Here is a 22542-nt window from a genome sequence, read left to right on the forward strand (position 1 = left end):
TCTTCTAGAAGTAGTCCACTCTGTACTGCTTTATGGAGCAGAAATATGGGCAGATATATTGAAACAGAAGACCTACCGACGAAAAATAGCGGCAGTGCAGCGGCGAGGCGCTCTCAGGGTTGCCTGCGCCTATCAAACGGTTTCCGAGGCTGCTATATTGGTCATTGCGGGAGCCGCACCCACCGACCAACTCGCGTTTGAGAGAGCGAAACTCTATGACGCTAAAAACAGTGACGAAAACATGAAGGACGCAAGAACGAGGATAAAGGCGGAAACGCAACAAGAGTGGCAGGACCGATGGACATCGGGAGAGACGGGCAGATGGACGGCACGCCTGATCCCAAACATCAACGTCTGGCTTTCTCGGGAATACGGAGAAACGGACTTTTTCTTGACCCAGCTATTGACGGGACATGGGCAGTTCAATGCCTATCTTTTTAAGATGGGACTGCACAGCACACCAACGTGCAAATACTGCCCAGACAAAATTGACAACGTCGAGCACACGTTCTTTGAGTGTGACCGGTGGAAGGACTACAAAAGTAGTACTTATGAGACTATTGGCACCACGCTCTCCCCTGAGAGCTTAGTAACCTGCATGATCAAAAAAGAAGATAACTGGTCAGCTGTCGCAGCCTATGCGCAGCGTCTTTTAAAGGAAAAAATCGCAGAAAGAGACTAGTAACTAGGAGCAACCGCCGTGAGACGCAACACAGACTGGATTGAAGTAATGCTAACGCGGTCCCGATCCAGTCTTCCCCGTAACATTTATGGGCAAAGAGCGAGGAGGATGTTTAGTCGGTATTGTTGTCAATAATATTGACTTCCGAGTCCGACATACCCAGGACAAACATCTCTTCCTGGTATACGTAAATGTATTTGACCTCCTCTAAAAAAAAAAAAAAAAAAAAAAATAAAACACACACACACCACACAGATACATACGGACATCACCGCGGAAACATTCGGGGAGGCTTCCTAGGATCTCAAAACGTCAACATCTGTTGAAAACTTAATTTTCGAAAAACGGGGTAAAACCAATAACTTCCCGATTTTTGAAAATTTTCAATTTTCTTAGCTTGAAGTTAAAATTTTTTCAAATGTGGTTTTTTTTGGAATAACTTTTAAACGGCTTTACCGATCAATTCCAAAAACTAATCAGCTCTTAACATAAAAAAATCACGTTTATCGCTGCCAAGCCGGTCAAAATCGGTTGATTCGTTCGTGAGTTATCGTTGTCGAAATACAACCGAAATAGTTATTTTCGATACATATTCGCAAAGGTAGGAATTTTGACGGCTTGAAGTGACGTCACAAGTTTGAGGTTATGGGCGTATTATTTTAAGATCGAGTTATTTATCCGGACGAGCGTAGCGAGTCCAGATATAATACGAGGTCTTGGTGAGAGTGTATCCATAGCCTCAAACGTGTGCCTTCACTACAAGTTTGTCAGGGTCCCTTTGAGCATAAAGTATCGAACATAATTTTTTGTCATATCAATTGCGGAAGTTGGATTTGAGAGAACAGTTAAGAATGTTCAATTATTGTTTATTTTATTTAAAGGCACAAGAATTATGTCACACGAGATTAAATAGCGATGGGTTAAACGTATGTACGTATATGTTGAAGTTGTTTACAAAATTCAACTATCGCTAAGATTCTTTTTGTGATTTTTACTCCACCCAGCGGACGTTTGTCAAATTAAAGAATAATTCGACTCATCTATAGCGTATTTTAGCGTAGTCGTACAGAAATGTAGAGACAAATAGAGAGAGAGAAGTTACTTTTCGATACTAGTGCGAGGTAAATTAACTAAACCATAGATTGCCATAAATTGTATTCTTTGCACCCTCTGTGTGTTGCTCGAAAATCTAACTTTCGCGGTTCATATGTCAAAAAGTATATTTTTGAGCTCGAAGAGCTCTAAATTCATCTCAATCCGATTTTAATTTCTATCTTCTACGAACAACGACAAGTGTGCTTTTCGAGCAGTATCGAAGGCCCCGTGGTCCGTAGTGATATCCTTATCTAAATTTTAACCTTTCGATCTATTATTTATTTAACGGCGGATCTTAGTGTCTGCCGGAGTCGTTACTCCGGTCACGAATTCAGTTAATAAACATTATAAACTGTTAAAAACATAATTATAAGTGTATAGTTATAAGTGAAATAGTGTACATTGAGTACGTCTCGCCCATAGGGCAATTAATTGAATAAACTATAAAAACCAAAACTTCGAGCTTTACTTCATTCTAAATTAAGATCCTGAACCTCTTCCACCACACCAATTTCTACCACGAGAGAAGGAGGAGAAGCCAATCCAGGACCTACCGATCAGACAATTCAGATTCAAATCAGCTGGAAAAATCATAAAGGACGACTGTGAGTTCAGTATTTGTTACCGACTTCCCTTTAAATTCGCCGTTGGAACTCCTGGTTACCGGGAGGCGTTCGAAATCCACAATAAAAATAAAACTCTTGTAGCTTGTCTACAAGAGAAAATCTATCTAAAAACATGTCCGAGCCTCCTCAAGGCCCACTCTACCAATTATTACTTAATTATAATAAATCCGGACATAACAGTAGACTTATTTTCTAGACAATTAGCTTGTTTTTTTATAAATAATTTAATTAAGGTAGAATTACCGTTTGTGGCCAGTGTTCCTTTTTTGGCCACTTTATTTTCAAATTATTGTATAAATATTTCTATAAGCGCAAGACTTTATGAATTTAATTCGTATAAATATACTAATTCATAAATTCTATAAAAATTTTACTTGAATAATTAAATTTTTTACAAATTAACTAAAATATCAAGTGGCCAAAAATGGTCCTAAGATCACCAAAACCGGCACTTCTACCCTATTTGATCGATTGATAACTACCCTAGCGGATTCCTGGTGATGGCCAAACTTCGGTCAAACGACGGTGAATTCACTTTACCGATGAAAGAAAGTCTATTTGTGGTCGAACAACCGTCGTTCGACGGTGAAAAATAAGTGAAGTTGTGAAATGTTCTGACGGTGATTGCATGGTTCATACAATGAACATTCACAAGATTTTCTCCATTTTTTTCCCACTCAATAACTATGATTTTCCGACCCCTTGATTGTCTTCAGACATAAATACAACGGTGAATGACTAGTAATGACTAGTAAAAATTCGGTGAATAAAGAGTATTTCGGTGGTGAATTCACGGTATTCTGCGAGTGAATTTCAGGTCAAATGGCGGTAAAGAAGATAGTAACGGTAAAGAAGAAATTTTATACCAGCGATCCATTGATAAATTGCTGGGTGAAGTTTTATTTGTAAATGTAAAAAAATTGCATAAAATAATATATGAGGCTAATAAAATATAAATAAATAGTTAAAAAAAATAATTTGAAAAAGGATTCAGTTACTATAATTTTTGATATTATAAAAAAAAACACCTTTTATAAATTTTTGTGAAATTTCAGGATTTTTTTTATGAAATTTTAAATTCAACATAGCCTCATGAAATTAAAAAAAAATTTTTTTTTGATTAATAAAATTTAATGCATTTATTTTGGGTGACAAATTCACAGAATGATTTATTATTTAGAATTCATGGAATAGAAATAATTATCAAAACTAAATTAAGTATCCGTAAAATAGATGGTGATTAAAATGCATCTTTAATGCACGTCTGGGATAGCATTACAGGAAAATCTCTTGACTTTCAATCAGACGATCCAAGTTCGATCCCCGGTCTGAGCGAAATGATTTTACATTGAATTTTTTTTTTTTCAATATTATCGTATACGCGAACATTATATGAGCTTAATATCGATTATTCTGGGTGAGTGCACCTATTTTCTTTCATCGGATTCCTACGATGACACGGTGAATCGACCGTAATGAGCTAGTTGTTTGTCAGTTATATGCGGGTGAATTGATGGTCAAATGTCGGTCAGATCACCGTAAGTTCACCCGCAGAAAAAGGTATTTCTCGGATCTACAGTTGGTAAATCAATCGTCAAAATTGTTCACAATGACACCTAATGTAAACCGTCAAATCACTTCATATAGACAAATGTTTGACCGTGAATTGACCATATTATAAGCGTGGCGGTGAAACCGCTAGGGTAATAAAAACTATTTTTCAGATGTGACATTGGGTTGAAAATTATTCTTTCGGAAATAGAAACCCTATCGATTACGTATATATTCATGAACTTTGGATATATATGTATGAGTAAGAGTATTAGTTTTTTATTTTTAATCAAAAAGAAGTTATCCGGGAGCATATGTTAGTTTGACATTTTTCAATATTGTCGTGAGCGTCAAGGCCGTGGAGCTTCACCGATAATTTTTTTTTCTATATATTTCACGCTTTATATCTCGATGACAATCTGAAGGCGATACAGGGGTGGAAAAGTGTAGCGAAAAATGTGATGTGAGCCGGGATGGAGAAAGTTAAAAAATAAAAACCCTGTTTCAGAGCCAGACGAAAAAGAAAAAAGAGTAATCAAAAGCTCGATCCATTGCCGATCAAGAGAAAACAATTTTCCCGGGAGCAGTATTATTTTCAGCTATCTTTTCAAAAAGGGTGTTTTTATATTATAACATCCAACATCCTGGTAGTACACGTTTTTTTGTATCCAGTCGGTGTGTCGTGTCGATATAGAAAAATAATTCGATAATCATCAAAGGAATAGATTGTCTGCGGGTAGAAAATTTTTATTAAATTAATACTAAATTAATATTTCTTCCTCGCCCTCATCTTTAAAAGTAATATCCCAATAGCAATTTATTAATTTTTAACTTCCCGCTCAGAAAATCTGAGATTTTCAAAAATCGGGAAGTTATTGGTTTTACCCCGTTTTACAAAAATCGAGTTTTCATCAGATCTCGACGTTTGAGGGTCACAGGAAGCTTCCCTGACTATCCCCGTGAGGGTGTCACTATGTCTGTGTGTGTGTGTGTGTGTGCGTGTGTGTGTGTGTGTGTGTAAGTATGTAAACCTCTCATAACTATTGAATGGCTCCACCGATTCGATCGCGGTTGGCGCCATTCGAAAGGGCTTGTCCAAACTTAGATTTTGGATACAATTTGGATCGATCCGGACCGATATATTTCGAAAAATCTAAATAAAACTGAAAAAAAAAATTTTTCCAAAGGTCGTTTTTTTGGAATAACTTTCGAACGGCTTTATAGATCAACTCCAAAAACTAATCAGCTCTTAACCATAAAAAACCACGTCGATCGCCGCTAATCCGGTCAAAATCGGTCTATTCGTTCGAGAGATATCGTGCAGGAAAGAAAACCCAAAAAAGTGTTTTTTCGGAATTACTCCGAAATTTCTAGTTTGATTAATATAAACTTAAAAATTTTTCATAAGACTTAAAAAACTACGTCGAATGCCGCCAACCGCGTGAAAATCGGTTCATTCATTCAAAAGTTATTGCGGTTTGAAAACTCAAAAAATAGTGTTTTATCAACCTTCTATCAAACTTTTGAGCTTGAAAAGCTCAAAAGCATAGAAAAGTTATCTTTTGGAGCTCGAAGAGCTCAAAAACGTCTTAAATGCAATTTTAAGCGCCCAGGTATGGAATTAGCGGGAAGTTGCAGGGATGGCCTTCAGGGTCAACCGTTTTCCTAATTTTTTTTTTTTTTAGATTCACCTCCTACGGGATTTGATCTCCCGTCTTTCAGGTGAGAGGATTAATCAAAAATAAAGTTACTTTAAAATTGAATTTATTGTAAGTATTTACAGAAACAATTTTGTTTTTTTAAAAATAAATTACATCACAACTTAACAGTTAAAAAAAATAAAATACATAACAGCACATAATTTTAAACATAAATAATTATTTATATATTTTTTATCTTATTTACACCATTCATATTCATATATATTTTTTATAATTTATAATTATTCACATTTACAATTAGTATACAAAGAGATACTTCATTAAAATGTCATTAAAAATAAATTTTACAATACTTCAACACACACTCACACAAAAGGTACACTTTAGAATGATATAAACAGTATTTATTATTATAATTATTAATTTTATATTAATTATTAATTGATGTTTTTGTTGTAATTTATTATTATAATAGTTTTTAAATTAATTCGTTTATCACGAATTTAAGTATGACAGTTACTTATTGCCATCGATTAAGAATAATTTAATTCCTGAAGCGGTTAAATATTATAATAATTAAACTCCACATTTTTTTTTAATTATTAACGACCATTTTATCGAAAAAATCCATTTGTAATAATGTCAATTCTTCGTTTTTTTTATTTTTTTTTATTTTAGGTATCTGTGATACATTGCCGACAAGATGGACTCTAAGATCTAAGATGGCCGAAGTCGAAAGTAAGGTTTAGTTAGACCGAGACAGAGACACGAATTTTAAAATTTTATTAATATAATAGAAAAGAATATCATTTGATAAAAGAACAAAGAAAATAACGAAATAGAGAGCTTTTTGTTTTCGCGATTATGCGCCGACTGAAATATATTTCTTATTGTTTCATAACTCGACTATTTCATTCTTATCTTTGTATCTGGTGAATATGTTATAAATTTATATACTTTAAAATGAAACGTTTTAAAGTCTCGTTTAATAGGCACGTTTCTTTTTCCACATAAGATTTATTCTTTCCAGGATCATTATACAGTTTTATTGTTTCCAAAGCTATTGTTCGACTTTATATATTTTTATGATATTTGGGGTTAGTTTTATTTTAATTAATTGTAAGCGTTTATTTTAGAATTTCGAGGGCTTTCAGATAGTATATGATTCACTTTTTGATTTATTTACAGTTTTTTTTATTGGTCCTTAGATTTACGGGGGAATTTTTTTCGTTTGCGGTTTAGATATATGAAATATTTTTTTTTCGTGAAAATTTAACCTAAAATTTTGTTTAGAACATACAATATATCTTTAGGAGAAATAAAAATAATAAATTCAGTTTTTAAGCAAAAAAATGGTGAAATAAAAAAATATTTCATATTTTTTAATTTATATCTTACATATTTACAATCTTAATTTTATTTTTAATAGAGCCTCTACACTAAAAGGAGAATTTATTAATATTTAATGAGCTTTATTAATTGTTAAAAAATTCTTCTAGAAGTGTGTTGAATAAATTTGGAAATTTAAAATAAATAATGAAATAAATTGGATAAAATAATTAGTTCTTAAGTTTTCACTAGGTGGCTACAATTCTCGTAGTTAGAATTCTATAATCTGGATATTTAACTTCTCTAAAAAATTTTCAGATGACCAGGGTTCGAATCCGAGACATTTTTTTTTAATGTACTGATAGAAGGATTTATTAATTTTTAATAAGTATTATTAATTGTTAATTAACGAATTATTAAATGCGATTTATTAACGTTAATATATATTTAATAATAGTTTATAAATTTTTTAGTTAAATTAAAAGAAGAAATAAATTGTTTTCAAGTAAATTAATTTTTTAATTTAATAGTTAATAAATTCTTCTATTAGTGTAATTAATAATAATGGTAATAATACATTTTTGACTTTTGAATTAATGATAGAAAAATTTTAAAGATAATGACATAAAGAATTGAAAGTGATTTAGCGCTTTGTTTCTTTATAAAAATTTTTTATATCAGTTTAGTTGGATTAAATATTAAGAAGGATTTACATTTTTTCTCTCTCTCGCCCTATATTGGACAAACGAAAGTATCTCTGTCATACTTGTACAACAAATGGAATCTTAAAACGCATTTTATGCATAAATAAATGAAAATTTTCCAAAAAAGCGCTTCGCTCTTCGATAGATAATTTAATTATCTATCGAAGAGCGAAGCGTTTTTTTTCTAAATTTTATCACATACATGAGAAAAACACGTTTGAAAATCAACTATCAACCGCTCTTAAGATAAGTTAAGTGTGAAGCAAATAATTTTTTGTCCGATTTTCATGTATATATATGATAGTAATAATAATAATAAATATGAGTGTGACCTTTAAAGTGGTACTCAGACTAGTAACCCTACTTGTAGACTAAGTAAATATGATACACGGGTAAATGCGATCCTCGATTTTATTTTATTTATATTTATATTTTTATTCCACTCTGACGTAAGTAATAAGTCAGGTTTTTTTGTCCGGAGACGGCATCTCACTGCGAATTTTTTTCTACGCGCAAGTACAATGAGACATATAAAGAACCGAACAAAGGAAAATTTAAAAATAAGGGATGTACAGAAATAAGTGAAATAGAAAATGGCTAAATAAAAACGTTAGTAAAGTAACAGCAGTTCCAAAGTGTAAAAAAACTTTTTTAAGAAAAAGTTTAAACCACTCGGAACCAACACCGACGTTGATTACTATTGTGCTTACAATTATTTCGTTTTTTGCTATTTCTCTTCTTCAGTGTCAACTGACAAATTTTTATCTTCATTTTGTTAAATTATACTGTCGCAATTTGTGCTGAAGAAACAAAAGTTTCTTTAATTAACTATTTCAATTAAAAATACTTTAGTCAGTCTAGTTTCTTTTTATAGATAAAGAAAAATAACCTTTGTATTTCAAATCCATAGATGGTGTTCAGAACACGGAAAGAAATTTTCTTTAAAAATTACAAAAAATGAGGGACATGTCTTCCTTCCAGATCTAATTACAATTATTTTGATAATTATTCACAAATACAATGTCAAGAAATATTGAAAAGTACTAAAATATTGAAAATAATAAACGTTAAAAATAAATACGGTTAATAATTATTTTTAACTATTCAAATATTTAAAATTATAGTAAAATAAAATGTTTTACTGAAAGTAGTAAAAAATTTCGATGAGCTTTGTCGCTAAAATTTATCTAAGTGTTGGATTATCCACCTACTGAGGTGGAGCTACAATTGCTCAAGACTTGTCAGCTGTAGAAAAATTTACACATTTTCGTGATCAGTTCTTCCTCAGTAACTGTCAATTACTCTAACAAGACTTTTACCCAATTATCATTATAATTTAATTTTATCCACTTAGTTAAATATTATTTATAAAAATGAAATTTAATGACATTCTGAATTTTTAGTTTACTTTTACCTATTATTCTATATAAATATATTTTTAAGTGGAATAGCCGAAAAAAATAAATTAAATCAAAAAAATCAATTAAACATTTAATGTTATCCTAATATAAAATTGAGATGAAATGTATGTGGCATCAAACTATTCGTAACGTGATTGGTCGAATATATCATAAGCATGAAAATATATGCAAATGCTACAGTCAGGCGCGCAAATTTGAATTCTAGTTAAATTAAAATCTAGTTTTTAAAAAATATAAACCCCGTAAAATTAATAAAAATAATATTCGATTGATAAAAATATGTTCCATAATAATTATATTCCATGTGGGCAGTAAGCTGGATTAAATTTTTTTTTACTTTACACGTCCGGTAAATTTTACTGATAAACTTTAAAAAGTATTGCAGTTATTAAAAAATGGTAAATTTTAAAGAAAATTTCTTTCCGTTTGAGATTAGGGGCCATTCATAAATTACACGGAAAAAAGTAAACTGTAATATTCATTCGGATTCCGGTTAATTTTTATAGTTTCAAACAGTAAAGCAGACATCGGGGTGGCAAAAATATAAATATTACAGAACTTAATGTAGAAAGTACAAAAGCCACAATTTATAATTTAATATTCAAAATAAGTGATTAGTAGCTGTCACTATAGTAAATAACGACTCTTTCATCTTAAAAAATTACAGTTTCAAACAGTAAAAATTGCCATTTCAATATATAGTCGATATTATGAGGAGAAGGGGAACTCAAATGAAAGAGAAGGGGGTCTCACTCTGGGAGAATTTAACATTTGAAACAGTAAAAATTATACTTGTAAAATATACATTTTACCAGTCCAAGCAAGTCAATAATTACAGTTTGATTTTTAGCGTTGCGTTTAAAATTTACCATTTTACTTTGTAAATATTGACGTTTCTTGTATTAGAAATTTACTAACGTTATTTTATACTTTTTACATATCATAAGATCATTTTTTAGGTACGAAATAATAAATATCAAAGTCTGAATTCTTAATTATTATACTTCAACATTTTAGACATTTACATAGCGAATATTACTGTTTGAAATAGTATTTTCTTCCATGTAAAGAGTAAATTGTAACGTTTAAATGGTAAATATTATAAAGTGAATAGTAAAATCACGATTTTACTGTTTGAAATGGTAATTTTTAGCAGTTGATCATTACTTATTATAAATCGACTGTTATTTATTACACAGTAAAAAATTTTTCGTCATTGTGTAGAGTGTTAAAATTTGTGTGTTGAATATTACACTCTAAAGTGTAGAATTTAACATTCTCATGTGTTGATTTAATGATTTAATGATTTAAAACACTAGAATGTTAAATTCTACACACTAGAGTGTAATATTCAACACACAAATTTTAACACTCTACACAATTACGAAAAATTTTTTACTGTGTACAGTTTACTTTTTTCCGTGTACGTCACACGAATTTCAGGACTTTTTAACCCTTTCTCCTGTCCTTGTCACATTTTTAGAACCTTTCCCCTTGATGTGACGTCACACATTTTTCAATTTTATGCATGTATTTAAAAATAATAAAAAAGAAACAGTTATTTTCATTTTTTTTATATTTATTAAATAATCTATACGACGATAAAAACAAAAGACGGGCATTTTTCTTCAATTCATTCGTTTTTTTATCGGCATAAAAGGAAATAATTTGGTTACGGAAATTCAAAATCGTAGGATAATAATTTCAAATCCAGATTATATAAACAAAAAATAGTGTTGTCGTTTGTTTTTTATTGAGCATGCTGTATACACAATAAATATCTAAGTTCACTCGCAAAAACATTAAATTTTGGCAGTCGCTGTGACAAGCAGCCCCTAGAGAGGGGGCTAGAAAAATAGTAGAAAGGGACGCATGGACACACTACTGCAACTAAACCGTCTCTCACACAACCGCGTAACGGACTATAATTGGCTCTCTCCCCTAACATCACACAACGAGATTATTTGCGACTCCAGAACATTAAAGCGTTAACTTTGTTCAAATTATAATAACTAATTATATTTGTTTAATAGTTTGAATGGATGGGTTTCACACATTTTTGGATACAAAGATTTATTTGATGAAGTCCATTTCTGCTTCTCTTTGAGAAATTGAAATGTTGGCCCGGACCATATCGTAGCAATTGTTAACCCTGAAAGAGAGCTTGCTCCAGCACTGGATCTATACCAGGTACACACATCCATTTATACACATACACATACTCATTTAACACAAACGTGTTAAATTAACTTTTGATATTGTTTACAGATTGTAAAGGTATGGGCCGTTTATTTTTATGGATCTTTTTTTCAAAGAAGAGATTTTGCTCCATTTACATTCCGCTCAATTAACAACACCACTATTCACGTTACCAGTCTGTTCTACGAGCCAAGAATTAGAGTCATCGAAGCGGAGATGGAAGTCGATAACTGATATTTTCATTTTTGAAATCGCTCAAAATCCTTCAAATATTATTGTTTATTAATTAAGTTAATTGAATGTTTCAATTAGTTTTTGAATATAAAAAAAAATAATTATTTAATTATCATTAAATAAATTCTGTTTTAGAGATTAAAAAAAAATTGATGTAAAATAAAAAAAAATTCTTTGATAAAAAAAAATGAAAATAATAAAAACGGAAAAAAAAATAATAAGAAAAAGTTAAAAAAACAACACAAAAACATGAAGAAAAAAAATGTATTAAGTTCTATGTGATTCGCCCAGCGAAGCGGGCGAGAGACGGCTAGTCTTTCATAAAATCAACACAAAGTAAAATATTTTAGATAAAACTGAAAACAAACGACTAGTTAAGAACAATAAACGACCAATTATGTTAATTAAAGGTGCAAAACTTAATCATCTTGTGCCCATGGACTTTGGACTCACGATTTAAATCTACTCAGACCCTTACTATTCAGAACTCTTGAGAATTGTAGTATCTTACTTGCATTACAACCCCGCTTTAGAAGTTAGATGTTGTTGCGTGAGAGATAATCTCATAACAAGAGTGCTAAAGTATTAATAAATATAGATCGAGTTTATAAATATTTAAAGTTATTTATTCACATGTAAGTTTCACGTCTGAGTATTTTAAATTTTAACATGTGACGTCACAAAGCTTTTGACCCCCCCCTCTCCCTGTTCCTTGTCACATTCTGATGATACCCCCCCCCTTTTAAAGTGTGACGTAATTTATGGATAACCCCTTATTTTAATTGAAAAAATTAAACCAGACTGATCTTAAGATAAAATAAAGAAGAAAAATAAAATGGTCCTTTATCGTAGATAAATTTAATGGCAGTGTTGGGCTTATTTTTCCTTCTCTTGAAATAAAAAAACAAAGTTTTCCAACATTAATTGACATGAATCCAACAAAAATCCGTACCTTTGGCAATTTAAGAGTTTTTTAATTAGCAGAAATATCGGAAGTTTGCGCTAAATCAATAACCAAACTCAATTACACCATTCAGCCAAGTAATCTAACTATCAAACAAACGTAACATATTGTATGTACATATTCGGAAGAAATAATAGACAAGTTTTAATTTAAAGTTAGTAACCTAACTATAGAATTATTTGAGAATTTATGTACACAGTCAGTCATTAAATTTATTAGCATTAGATTTAAAATATTGCAAAGCAATAAATAATTAATTTTAGAGGTTATTTGTTAGCTATTATGATCGAGCGCGTATGTGTTAAAAATAATGGAAGTAAAAATGGCGGAAACGCAACAGTAGATTGTTATTAACTTAGTGTGAGATTTAGTTTGTTCGTAGAAAGCAAAACTTTCGGACGTAATCATAAAGCAACAAACATAAAACAGGAATCGAGTACCTTAGCAGGTTATATATATATATACTTTGTGCTCATGTATTCTAAGGGTAGGGTGGGAAGTCACTAATTTTGTGCAACAGTTTGTACTGCACATACTATAGCTTCATCACGTGATTTACAGACGCTCGTTGTTCTTTAATAGTTTATATTATTAAATTATTAATATTTTATTTTATAAAAATACTTTATATTAATTATTTATTTATTATTTTTTATTTTTTTTTTAATAAAAATAGTCCATATCCTATTGCTTTTTAGGTTTAATTGAAAAGCTGGGTTATTATTGACTGTTGATTTGGATTGATGGTGAAAAATTGAAGCGGTAAGTTAAAAAACAATTGTTGAGTGAGTTAAAGCAAATGTAACACTGGGAGCATCGGATCTGTAAAGCACGCGAGAGCTATTGCCTCCACCCTACACCCAATCCTACATATAGTGTCTCACACCCATCCTTCTACCTACAGCTCTCCGTCTTCGGCAAAGTAATTTCTTAAAAGCACTTCGAAATTCTGGTGAAAATACTGTGTAGATAGCTGGATTTAAAGTTGAATTGAAGTACCTGGAACATAATTTGGTTATTTCATTATTTAGAAACATTATCAAAATAATAATAATACTTATAATAATAATTATTATTTTTAAATAACGGCAGCCCAGTAAATAATTATAAAATCATTATTTTGTAAAATTAATTAAAAATATAATTGTTGTCATAAAATGATATAAAATGTAAAATTGAAATTTTAATTATGTATTATAGAGTCTGATGATGTTCAATCATGGTATTGAACGAAATACTAATAAAAAACAGATTGAAACAAACTGGGCTGACATAATTTAAAAAATAAATTTTATCATCACCAATCATTAGCACCTAAAATTAATACAAAAAAAATAAAATAACAATAATAATTTGATACATTTTTTAAAGCCGATAGTATACTTTAATATTTATTTCTTTCTAAAGACTGGTTTTTAATACTTTTAGATTTTCAGGTAATCTAAAAGTATTAAAAACCAGTCTTTAGAAAGAAATAAATATTAAAGTATACTATCGGCTTTTAAAATGTATTGGAAGGAGGTTAAGGAAAAAAGACGATAAAAATTTGAATCTTTATTTTCAAAATTTTAGCTCAAAGGTTAAAGATACACTAAAATTGATAAACATTTTTTTTGTACAGAGTTTAATCCTCTATAAAAAAAGATTTCTGATTTTTTTTTAGTATCTTCAATTTATTAGCCACATCCAGCTCTTTAAGATAGTTGTCATGGTACAATATTGTCAAAAATTAGAAATTATACGCGCCGCAAAAGTATATGAGCTTGTAGCTAAGTAATCCATAATTTTTACTTTTTCATAAATTGTTGAACTTTAATCCGTTATTTGTAAATAATTAGACTGTCAAAAACTAAAAAAAAATTTTTTTAAACTCACAACAAATACATTAAAAGACTGTCAGTTTTTTGAAAGTTTCTGACAGTTTTTTTTTTATAACTAAGAAACTGGTACAGAACTGCAGAGAGCGTATGCAATTAATGTTAAATATCCAATTTTTAATTGAATTATCTCGGGTTATAGGAGGTTAATGGACTTCAAATTTTAAGGGTAATTATATCATCATGTCCTTAAAAGTATACAAAAATTTAGAATTTTCTAACGGTATGCCTTAACCACGACAACTACCTTAAACTTGTGAAAACTACGGATAAGTTTCATAACTTCATTTTTTTCTTTAAATTTAAATTTTGACGGAAGTAAACGAGATAGGGCAAAATTGACTAAGACCTTCTAGTAGATACTAAAATTTTCTATAAAAAAAGCATGATATGATTTTTTTGTATCTTCAATACTTTAGCCAAAACTAGCACTTTAAACTTTTGAAAACTACGGGTAAATTCTATAACGTTCTTTTTGACTTAAAATCATAATTATGACCATAGAAAGTGAGATAGAGCAAAATAAAAAATTTTTTTGTAGACAATAAAATTTTATATAAAAAAAGGTCTGATATGATTTTTCTATATTTTCAATAGTTGACCTAGAATTTTGAATTAAGATTTAAGGAAATCCAAGTACCCTCCTAGTGTAAGAATGTCTATAAAAAAATAATGTGTAGAAATAATTTTGTTATGCATCATAAAATTAATTTTTAAATTAATTAATAACGTTTTTGAGGAAATTTCCGAAAAATTTACTCATCAAGTAATTATTAACATTTAATTGACTAATTAAAAATATAGCACTCTGAATTACCGGTATACACTTGACAACACCGCAACAGTTCCCTAAACTTAAAATTTATTTATTTTTACTGTTTAACTAAAATGACTAAAATTTTCCAGCATTTAAAAAACCGCGGTTACTTATGCGCCGGGTAACTGTGCAAGCGGTGTTGCCAAGTCAAATACAAGACTTTAAAGAACGGAAGTTCCTCCCTGTTTCAAATTTCCAATAGGATCCCATCAAAAGCGACAAAAGCCACTCAGGACTTGTGATTTTTCATAAAAAATATAAAATATCTCCGTAATACGTTCGGAAACCTAATACGTTTTTTATTGTTTTAATCGAAAGCTTATTATTTTTTCAATCAAATTCAATGAAAATAAATTTTTTTTTTAAATCGTTAATCGCATTAAATTTTTAACCAAATACACGACTGGTATGGAATCTCTATTTACCTGCATGTAAAAATTACAATTTTCAAACCTAATTATTTAATTAAATATCCCGAAAATGTACTTTTTTATTAATTATTAGGCTACGTAAATTGAATTTACAAATTTTCAGGAAGTTTTTAAAATTTGACAACTTCGCGTGAATCTTCTTAAAAACTCAAAAAATGTAAAAAATACTATCTTGATAAAATTAAATTATTTTTTAATATTTCTACATAAAAAATACAATAATTAGAAAAAATATCAATATTTTAATTTTTTGAATTAAAAATTTTCTTTAACTTATAAAATCTAATAATTACACCAAAAATTAAAGAAATTATACCTACTAATTATTATTTCATCAATTTTTTTAATAATCAAAATCTAGAATTTCTATAAAAATTCATAAGAAATATTTTAATTATAACAAGAAATTTTTTTTTTAAGTGTTCAATTTTTAATAAAAAAAAAATGGTTGGTTAAAAATAAATACTTCGCGTGGATCTTAAAGATTCAAAATTTTAATAAATAAACTAGTTTTTCATTTTTCAATAATAATTTTTCAAAATATAATATTAATAATAACAATAATACATACCCGAGCCATTGGAAAAATGCAATGAGATAAACGTTGATGTTGCAGGATTGACAAACGGGCAACAATATTGCTATCACAAAAAATGGCGCCCAACAAATAATAAAAGCCCCAGTAATAATGGATAGCGTTTTAGCGGCTTTACGTTCGCGTTTAGATTCAGCGGCTTTTTTTTTTTTACGAATCACCACTGCAGGTTTTGCTGGTAACCCATCCATGGTTGATGGCTCTGGCTCTAGACCATTATGATATGATGTTTTTTCAGGTGATGTATTGTTTGAGCTTACTGTAGTGAATGCCGTTGTTGTTGTTGTAGTCTCTGTAAAAAAAAAAAAAATTTATATAAATAAATTAAACATTAAACATTAATTTGATACAGTTTAAAGTTTATTTCAGATCAAAGATATTTATTGAGGATAAATTAAGAGTCCAATCTCGATCTTGAGCAGAGTTCCTTGCAGCGACGAATCATGGACATGAATAATAGATCACCGCAACATGTCGGGTGTATATATCTATATGTATATAAATGTATATGTATGTATGAAAAATATTGCAATATGCAGAGTATTAGTGGTATGTTTGCTGACATTCGAATGTTACTGCTCGCCACGCTCAACCCGATACGGATATGTTATTTCGTATATTTATACTATTTCGATACGGAATGTCCTATCCGCTGGTGAAGAATATTCATACATAAATGTTTTAAAAATATTTATGTGTTGATGTAAAAAATAAATGGAATATTTATTTTTTTACCGAAAGCTTGAACGCGGACTGAATTGAAAGTATAAAAAATATATGGGGGCAATGAATTGTAAACGGAATAGGGCTGCGAACAAATATTTTTAAATCATTTGCATAAATAAATATTGCATGTAAATAACGATGGAATTTTTAATTACTTTTAAAGAATTTAGAACTCAAATTTTCAAAATCATTTTGATTAATTTAAATATTATTATTTCGATTTTTACTTGTATACCGTTCTTGGTTTTTACAAGGCTGGGTAGATGGTAGCTGTCGCATTCCGCGAGTGCGCCACCGTCCTGTGTTTTTATACTGTCCTTGTTTTTGTTCAACGCTTTTTTGGACCCCAGCATATCCTCTTTTCACTCTTGTATTTTCACTACATAATCAACCTTATTTTTCGCACATTTGTATACTTAACTCTTTATTATTATCACGCGGCTGTGGACCGACTTGTGCTTTCTGTACTGTATTTACCCTATTCCTCACCCCTTTCTATCGGTTGTTGGAATAGTGGCGATGGGGAAACCACAGAGAAAACCCATGCCAGTACAGTTCGGCTACCGGAGCGACCCCCGACGGTTGGTGTTGGAACTATTCGAACAACCGTCGGGGCTCGAACCCTCGCCTCACGGCATGATGTGCGAGCGAACTAACGGGATAATGACTTAACCCGCTCGGCCATCATGCCACTAATTTAAATATTTTAGATTAAAGATAGTTTGAGTTCAAATTCTGGTTTATAGGTGAGAGATACGAAGGAACTGATGACCTTTTTTTGTAAAGAGTGAAGTTTCTGACAAAAAAGGTCTCATCATTTTTACGTATCTCTAATATTTATCCCAAAATTTTGATTTTAAAATTTGAGAAATTCAATGATAAGTTTTTTGATTGAAGATTTTTTAGTATAATTTTTGATGGGGTTTTAATTTAAAATTTAAGATTTTATATCCTTTTTTTGTATTTTTAGTATTTAGCTCAAAATTTTGATTTTGAACTTTCTAACACGTGGTCTAATGGGACACAATTAAAATCAAATAAAAAATTGAAATTCTGGCTAAATGATAAGAGATACGGCAAAATTGATGGTCTTTTAGGTAGGTTTCATAAAATCTTTCTATTGCATTGGCCCTTGTGCCAAAATTCACATAGATTTTCGTTACTATATTAATTATTTAATCGAGTAAGGCTTTAAAATGACATTGGTTTGGAAGTCCATATAATGGTTATAATTGGAAAAATTTGTACTATTCTGTAGACCAGAAAAAAACAGAGAAACTTTCGAAAATTTATTTAATTTATATTAATTTAAAAACAAGTTAATTTTATATTACTAGAAAATCGAACGCGCTTCAGCCAAAATGTTTATTATCCATAATTTATTTAATCAATATTTTTACAAATTTTACTTATTAATATTTAACTGTTGCTATGGTAACTATTGTCATGGTAACCGTTGTCATAGAGTAACCGTTGCTATGGTAACTATTGCCATGGTAACCGTTGCTATGATAACCGTTGCTATGATAACCGTTGCCAAAGTGATCACCATAGCAACGAAAAGCGACAACAATGAAAACTTTTTAATAAAGGATATGTAATATAACGCGCGCCTTGTGGACACGATAACTCCCACAACTCAATGAATTTTCATGAAACTTGGTAGACTTATTCTATAGACAATTAACTTGAATCAGTTCAAAAATAAGCTAAATCCATCAATTAGTTTAGAAACGGCAGCTATTTGAAATTTTCGAAAATGTAAAAAATCACGTGTTTGGTGAGTTTACTAGGCAATAACTTTTCATTGAGAAATTATAGATCCTTTTTCTGCATCCCATTTTAAAGCTTATACTCCTCTTCAATTTCACTTTTAATAAATTTGCTTTTCGTTAATTACAACAATAATTTAAAAAGCTGAATGTCATCTAAATCAGTTTCAGACAAGCACACAATACAACGCGGCTTGTGGACACAATGACTCCCACTATTCTTAATGAATCTTCATGAAACTTGGTAGACTTATTCTACAGACAACTTGAATGAGTTCAAAAATGAGCTAAATCCAACAAATAGTTTAAAAATGGCAGCCACTTGAAATTTTCGAAAATCTAAAAAATCACGTGTTTGGTGACTTTACTAAGGAATAACTTTTCATTGAGAAATTATAGATCGTTTTTTCTGCATCCTATTTTGAGCTTATAAACTCCTCTTTAATTTCACCTATAATTGATTTACTTTTTAATAATTACAGCAAAAATGTAAGAACCTGAATGTCATCTAAATCAGTTTCAAACAAGCACATTATAAATAACGCGGTTTGTGGACACGGTAACTCAAACAATTCTTCACTCAAGTTAAAAGTCTCCGAATCAGAAAGTTAAAATGATCTATTATTTATAATTTTCAATATTGTATCAATAACTGAAGCCATATACTTTTCTCATAGACTTGAGGGATAATAATGATCCATACTAATATTATAAAGAGGAAAGATTTGATTGTTTGTTTGTTTGCATTGAATAGGCTCCGAAACTACTGAACCGATTTGAGAAATTCTTTCACTGTTGGGAAGCTACACTATCCCTGGGTGACATAGGCTATATTACATCATAATTAATGTTGAAATTTTTGTTAAATACCCGTGCGAAGCCGGGGCAGACTGCTAGTTTATATTTTTACTAAAATCATGGGTTATATAAAATCTACCTTTCATCTTGACGGATGCCGAATGGCCTTTTTAGTAGATTTCATAGAAATCTAACTATTGCATTGGTCCTCATAACGGAACTTTTAAAAAATTTTGCTATATTCCGACTTAACTTGACGAGCTGAGTTAGAAAATACATATGGTTTAAAAGTTTATATATATATATTCATATATGTATAAAATATAACGCGGTTTGTCACGACGATAACGTCGCCAATTTACCAAACTCAACATACTTATTCTACAGATAGATACCGAAGTCATGTTCGAAGATGAGCTTAATCGGTCAAGTAATTTAGAAATTTCAGGATTTCAAAGTTTTCAAAATCATAAAAATTCATATTTCTTCACTTTCTTACTCGAATTCAACTTTTGAATGGGATAACTTATTGAATCTCTGTAAATTGCATCTGAAAGCTCTTTAAATAAGCTTCAATTTGAGTTTCAAATCATATGTGTAGTCTCAAAATTATGTCCTATTCCGCTATGCCAATTATGAAATTTGCTGGTGCACTCGTTTTTTTTTGTCTACAATCCTAGTAGTTTTTTTTCTACTCATTAGGAAATCTACTTCCATTTCGGCTACCGAATGGCTTTTTTTTTTTTATATAGAATTAAATTTCCTATAAAAAAGGTATCTTGTAATTTTTTCGTATTTTCAATATTTAGTCCAAAATATCAAGATCAACTTATTAGTCTGCTGGATACTGGGCCCATAACCTGTAGAATGAGATAAAAGGCTCAATTAGCGGATCAAACCCACCGGAAATCGTGGGGAGTGGTCTCCCGATAACAGTTACAACAGCGGCCGCAATTCCACCGGATACCTGGGCCTGTGCCAATGCATTTCCGACTGCGTGACCGGTGTCCATCGACATAGTCTTGAACTCCATCGTCTTGGTCGCGCCTGAAAAGATTCCAACTTTTTAACCTCTTAACCTTTCAAATTGCTTACCAGACAAATATCTATGTACATATTTATAAATATACACATGTATATCGAATATTAGAGAGTACCTTGGGCATTGATCGGTTGCCCGACTCTTCTGCGAATGCGCTTTCGCGCCGTCTGGAGTATCCTCCAGTAAAGGATGAGGATGACCAAAAGTGGAAGATAAAACGATGATACTGTTGCGAATATCTGTCAACATACAAACGTACATATATTACTTTTATCTCCCTAATATCGTATTTTTTTTTTTTTTTTTTTTTTTTAGGGTCACTGCTAAAAAAGTTCAGTGACAATTATCGCCAATTATCGAATCTAGTGCAAATTTTTATTGGGGCAATTACTACCGATTAAAATAAAATTAAAAGTACATCTCTAGGGAATAAGAATAATAATCATGTTCAATTTTTAGCCAATTATCGAACGCTTAAAACCCCGATAAATTTAATATCTTTTTAATTCATGAATTTAGATTTATAGAAATGTTTTATTTTATTTTATGTGTATACTGTTCTGAGCATCGTTGGATTGAAAATAAAAAGCACCGGCTAAATATTTGCATACAAAAGATGGAACGATAAAAAAAAATAAAAATAAAATTTTCATTGAAATAGTGATCATGGTTTTTCTATAACAAAACTTTTGTAAGCTCGGAAATTTTTTAAGCCCGCTTTGTAAAGTATTGGAAAAGCTCTCTGTTGCAGCTATACTGGACTAATATAACGCCATTGCGATGTTAATTAGTCGGAAGTTAATCCAAATCGCTTTTTTTCATTAATTGGCACAGAATTAGACACTAAAATATTTAATATAGTTATCAAGCTAATATAGGACGGAAATTCAAAAGTTTTAAATATATTTAATAATCGTAATCATTTTTTAAAAGAGTGAATTTTTTCGCTATCTGAATCTTACAAAATAATTTTAAAAACAATAAAGAGAAAAAAACTGGGTAATTCTCGAGAATTCTAAATAGAGTCAAATGAAATTGAAAAAAAAATTTTACAATTTTACAAAAATTATAAAAAAATTAGGAAAACGGTTGCCCCTAAAGGCCATCCTTGCAACTTCCCGCTAATTCCATACTTAAGCGCTCAAAATTGCACTTATTACGTTTTTGAGCTCCTCAAGCTTAAAAATACGATTTATGTGTTATTTTAAGCTCTCCGAATTAAGAATAAAGAATTTTTAAGTTTAAATTGATAGAACTAGGAATTTCGGAGTAATTCCGAAAAAACACTTTTTTTGGTTTTCTTTCGTTCACGATAACTCACGCACGAATCAACCGATTTTGACCGGATTAGCGGCGATCGACATGATTTTTCAATGTCAAGAACTGATTAGTTTTAAGAATCGATCGATACAGCCGTTTAGAAGTTATTCCGAAAAAACCATAACCAAAAAAAATTTTTAACTTCCCGCTAAGAAAATCGAAGATTTTCAAAAATCGGGAAGTTATTGTTTTCACCCCGTTTTGCAAAAATCGAGTTTTCATCAGATCTCGACGATTGAAGGTCATAGAAAGCTTCCCTGACTATTCCCGCGAGGTTGTCACGGTGTCTGTCTGTCTGTATGTGTGTGTGTGTGTGTGTGTGTGTGTGTGTGTGTGTGTGTGTGTGTGTGTGTGTGTGTGTGTGTGTGTGTGTGTGTGTGTGTGTGACTCGCTTATAACTTTTGAATGACTAAACCAATCGGAATCTACTAAACGGCGTTCTACAGAGTTCCCTCAAACTTAGATTTCCTGTGAATTTGAACCGATTCGGACCGATAGATTTTGAGAAATTTTGAAAAATCTCAAAAAAATGAGAAAAAAATTTTTTTTGAAAGTGGTTTTTTTGGAATAACTTTTAAACGGCTTTATCGATCAACTTCAAAAACTAATCCGCCGAAATTACTCCGAAATTTTTGGTTCGATTAATTAAAACCTGAAAAAAACTTATGAGGATGATAAAACTGCGTCGAAAGCCGCCA

General features: G+C 30.6%; 1 protein-coding gene across 2 annotated transcripts in view; it reads right to left on the minus strand.

Moving 5' to 3' along the window:
• Positions 1-11734: 11734 nt before the first annotated feature.
• Positions 11735-22542, minus strand: part of LOC123270363 (transcription termination factor 2-like) — a 62161-nt gene continuing 51353 nt past the window's right edge. For both annotated transcript variants that reach the window (XM_044736379.1, XM_044736377.1), the window contains exons 9-12: positions 20640-20763; positions 20386-20529; positions 16163-16478; positions 11735-13465 (exon numbers count right to left, since the gene is read on the minus strand). In XM_044736379.1, the coding sequence (XP_044592314.1) occupies positions 13333-13465; positions 16163-16478; positions 20386-20529; positions 20640-20763 (717 nt within the window). In that variant the 3' untranslated portion in view covers positions 11735-13332. The remainder of the gene's footprint in view (positions 13466-16162; positions 16479-20385; positions 20530-20639; positions 20764-22542) is intronic.

Source organism: Cotesia glomerata, linkage group LG8, assembly GCF_020080835.1.
Source record: "Cotesia glomerata isolate CgM1 linkage group LG8, MPM_Cglom_v2.3, whole genome shotgun sequence".
Lineage (NCBI taxonomy): Eukaryota > Metazoa > Arthropoda > Insecta > Hymenoptera > Braconidae > Cotesia > Cotesia glomerata.